Genomic DNA, 4,511 nt, shown 5'->3' with positions numbered 1-4,511 from the left:
ATAAAGGAGTATCAGAATATCTACAGTTATGCTCCATATATCTGCAAGAAATTGGAGGAGTGGTTATCACTTTATGAACAGGTGGATATAAAGGGGAGTGAGACATATGGGAGTGAATGTAATGTTTTTGATGGAAGAGGATTCCTAGCCCCAAACCTTCCTCGAGCGGATTGTACCCCGAGAAAGGGGAAGATGACTTGGGATTCAATAGCGGCAGGAGCATCGTATAGGTCGACAAAGGGCGAGCACGTTACCTTTAGTATATGTATACAAATAGTCACCCTAGTAGCTAAGGCGTTTAGAATAAAGGGAACAGGTACTGATGTGGAAGAGGAAACACCTGGTCAGGAGGATGAGTGTGAAAGTTTGTATAGTTTATTGAAGGCTTGGGGAGGGGAAGCATTGGGACAGAAAGTCATGGATCAGTGGTTCGTAGGGGGCGATGAAGTCTCAAGCCGATCTGCGTTGTTTTCGTTAAGCGGCATCGATCTCTTTGAGATGTTGACGTCTCTAATAAGTCAGGGTAGGAATGCTAGTAAGGGCTTAACTTGTGAAAGGCAGTCTGAGGGGGGGGCGGATAAGGAGCGAGAGGGCGTGTCATATAGGAAGGGGAATCTAAATGAAGAACACCTGGGGGCCCTCAGAAAGATGAAGTTGACATTGAATTCCAGCCCCGTGGGGGAGGGAGCCGACTTAAAGGATCGCGTGTCCCAACAGGGGCGACTCTGTCATAACAGGGGGGAAATCCAAGCAACAGGTCCAACGTGTCCCAAAGTGAACTCCATCGACCAACAACACCAGGGGTTCACAGACGAGAATTCTGTAGAACCCAACGGAGGTGGCAGGACAGAGACAGCAGACGGCGGAGAGCAGTGGGGGAAGTTGTTGGGGTCAGTAGTCGGAGGTTTTATTGGTTTAAGTCTTGGGTTGATGAGTATGTATGGTTTGTATCGTATAGTGGTTGCAGGAAACAGCAAGGGAAGACCACACCGGACCCCGCGGGCGCCTCTATTAAGGGGGGGCCTAGACCGGGGGGGAGGGGGGGCGGATAATAGGAGGGGAGTTACTTATGGGGCACTAGTGGGGCACGGCGGCCGGCGGGATTCGGAGTGATTTCGTTTAGGGTCTAAAATTTGGGGTTCTGGAGGTTTAGGATTCAGGGTTTATGGTTTCGTGGTTAGGGTTTAGGGTTATGGTTCAGGGTGTACAGTTTAGGTTTTAGGGTTCAGCATTTAGGGCTTATTTTTGAACTCCCTGGCTGTAGGGCTCAAGCCTGCGGTGTCATGATGCAACATTCACGCGTCATCTTTATACTTAGGGTCTCACGGTCTGATCCTTAGGGTTTAGAATTCAGGATGTACGGTTTAAGCTGTGTTGTTTTGGACTGAGGGTTCATTTGTATATTTTATTGTGGATTCTTCCTATTAACATGTCCGGGATGTCTAATCATCTTTGCTTAGTTGCTTTCCCCCATATATGTCACTTATTGCGATCTTCTGCTGTCTTCTGACGGTTCCTGAGTTCCTTCTGCCCAATTTAGCGTTTTAGCCCTTCGCTATACGGCCATGACGATATTTTGGGCGCTCAGGTGTCTCTGATGATTCCTTTGCCTCCCTTATGATTCCTGCTGCTCCTAGTTCAGAGTTTATCCGTAGGAAGTACTCCTCATCCTTAGTTGTTAGATCTCAAACTTCATGACTGCCCCTTCTATGTTCTGCTACTATTTGCTACCGTATTCTCCTGAACGTGGTGGCTATAGGCATGAGATGTACTGTCTACAGGGATTTAATGGATGGAGTCGGCGTCCATCGCTTATTACCCCCCACCTGTTGTCCTTATTCTTCTCCTCCCCTTTATTCTTAAATGCTGATAGCTTCTGTCTTTGATTCGGTCCTTAAGCCTCATTGTTAGTTGTTCGGCCCCTCTTTTTCTTCTTCTTTGATCTCTCCTTGAAGTGTACTGTTCAATGTCCAGCATCTGACGCCTCTAGCTCCGGATTCATAATTTGCCCTTTAGGATGTCTCCCTCAGGCATCATAGCCCACTTCTTGTCTGCCTTTTCCATGACCTTCTCTTCTCCTTATTCTATTATTCTTTTTTTTTTAGTAGTCATTGGATGTTTGTTTCTTCCTCTTAAGGCATACTTTCAGATTTTTCTCTTATGGTTTCCTATTATATGCGGGGGAATATACAATAAGGCATATATTCGTAGACTCTTTACTACCTGCTGTATATTCAATATATCTTAACTTGCTTAATATAAAGATACAGAATATTTAATGCTCAGACTCCTCCTGTTCTCTGTACTGAGATATATAGAGAGGGACACCAGTTTTACTCAGGTTGTCCTATATGGTTTGCTGATTTATTCTCATTCTTTTCCTATAGGATATATTTGTAAAATCACGGACTCATACAAGCGTCGATGATTTGCCCAATTATAGAGGACATATTGAACCATATTAATGCTAATCCATACTGCTGTAAGATTTTGTTCTTACGATTGTCTCTCATATTAGAATGTTTATCCCCCTCGGGGATTTCACTAGTGAATTCTGCTTATTGATCTCTTGTTTATGGAGGGGGTATACAATACGTCTCCTTTTTTACAATCCTTCTAAAGTTCTTATTCAAATGTCACAAAAGATGTAGAATGACTCCTATTTATCACTGGAGCCGTCCCTCCCACAAGGAATCGCTACAGAGGACTTTGAAGTACAAGGGATTATGAGGGAGTGCTGTACAATTGTCTCCTTCACTCTCAGACGAGAGATGTTTTCGGTTACGAATTCCACTGGGGTTTTCGAATGCTCGTCTTTTTATAGAAGATATAGCAATATGTGACGTTCATTAAATTAACCTCTGTATCTAATTGAGGATAATAAAACAGGTAAGAACAGATATCATGGTTATTTACTTCTCTTCAGGTAGAAATATTATATATTTATACTATTATTTTTGTATGGTATCTTTTATGATGATGAACAGAGTTTATCACTACTTTATTACCCTTGTAATATACAGGCGAGGGGATTGGGATAAATAGTATTGACCTTGTTACTGCTTTTCTACAGACAGAGCTATGAAGCCTTGTCAGAATTGGAGAAGATTAATACTGCGGTGCTAATTTATCTGTTTCTTCATGTACACAGATTTAAATAGCCCTCATTTGTTGGCGGCGTTCTGATAGTTCAGACGAAATTGAGAGATTTTTTACTTATACTTACAATATATGCCGATGATAATGTCATCGCCGACAATCCATCGTTTATATCGGAATTGTTAGATTACCGTTCTGTATTAATGTTGTGTGCAACCTGAATAAACATGCTTTTTCTATAAAATTATATCTATGACTATGATATATTATACTGTATACCCGCATCTTGGAGACATTACTCGGATGATCCTTTAGGTGTTAAATCATAAATCTATCAGTAACTTATTGCTACTACTTGGAAGAAGAAAGCAGATAATTAGTCGCGAGATAGCTGTTAGCATGTTTATTATTAATTTGCAAGAAAATGTGTTCCCAATCTGTGATAAGAATATCTTAAATGTTCTTTATTGGTTGTCAATTTGCGATCTTCACTTTGTATATATATTTGTATTCATATGGAGGAAGGGTTCTATGAGAATTAGAAAAAAATTTAGAGAAGGAATGCAAGCCTCCTAAAGGGAGAAATGGGCGCTTCTCCTGTTCTGATAAGAATATAAGAGGCAATCAGTGGGTTGAAAGAATCTTCTGGTGTATTTTTGCTTTACTAAAATGGACTCATCACTATAATGATAGTATATGAGAAGGCATAGCCTCATTTTGTATAATCTTTCCAGTACCTGTTAATTATTTTGTCTATAAACTATTATCCGTAGCATTATATAAGGGCAACTGCTGATTATGTATGAAGAATAGTGGCATCCGGCTTAAATGTGATTATTAGAAATTAGGGAAAATAGGCTAAGCGTCTATTAATATATTTTATTTGAGCCGTTAATGTAAGTATTAATGGAAGTATCTATATTTATTTATGTAGGGTGTTCATGAACCAGTTCCTTCATGCAATGTAGTATTGAAATTTTATTATGCATAAGGACGGTATTCCTTCTTTCCAGCAAATATCTTCGAGAAAAGTATGAGGCTCTTTATCTAAGCTGAGAACTGACGAAGTCAATATGCATACTGTACGGAGCCGCTACTGCTCCTTAATGTGAAGAAGGATTCTCAAATGAGGAGTAATGCCGTTGGCATATGTATACAGTAAAGTGCGAAATTCTGGTAGTGACTCAGAGATAGGTTTTACTCTAAGAAGTGGATCATATTAGAGAGGATATTCATAATGTTCTATTATGATACAAGACATAAACACTGTATAAATATACATTTGATTTAGAGAGGGAATACCATAAGTATTAATGGACACCATTATGGACGTTCATGTCTGTACTTAGTAATTGTAATATCTAATAATACAATTTTAAGTTGTATGCGTTAGTACCACTGTTGTTATCGTT

The 4,511-nt window shown here is 40.2% G+C and overlaps 1 protein-coding gene across 1 annotated transcript; it reads left to right on the top strand.

Annotated features, from left to right (window-relative positions):
- Positions 1-192: 192 nt before the first annotated feature.
- C922_05531 (hypothetical protein) lies at positions 193-1,113 on the top strand (the record flags this gene model as incomplete). Its single annotated transcript, XM_008821102.1, has 1 exon — positions 193-1,113. One exon carries the CDS (start codon positions 193-195, stop codon positions 1,111-1,113), a length of 921 nt encoding a protein of 306 aa, XP_008819324.1.
- Positions 1,114-4,511: the final 3,398 nt, after the last annotated feature.

This window comes from Plasmodium inui, assembly GCF_000524495.1.
Source record: "Plasmodium inui San Antonio 1 unplaced genomic scaffold supercont1.90, whole genome shotgun sequence".
Classification (NCBI taxonomy): Eukaryota; Apicomplexa; class Aconoidasida; order Haemosporida; family Plasmodiidae; genus Plasmodium; species Plasmodium inui.
This window is presented reverse-complemented; position numbering and strand designations above follow the sequence as displayed.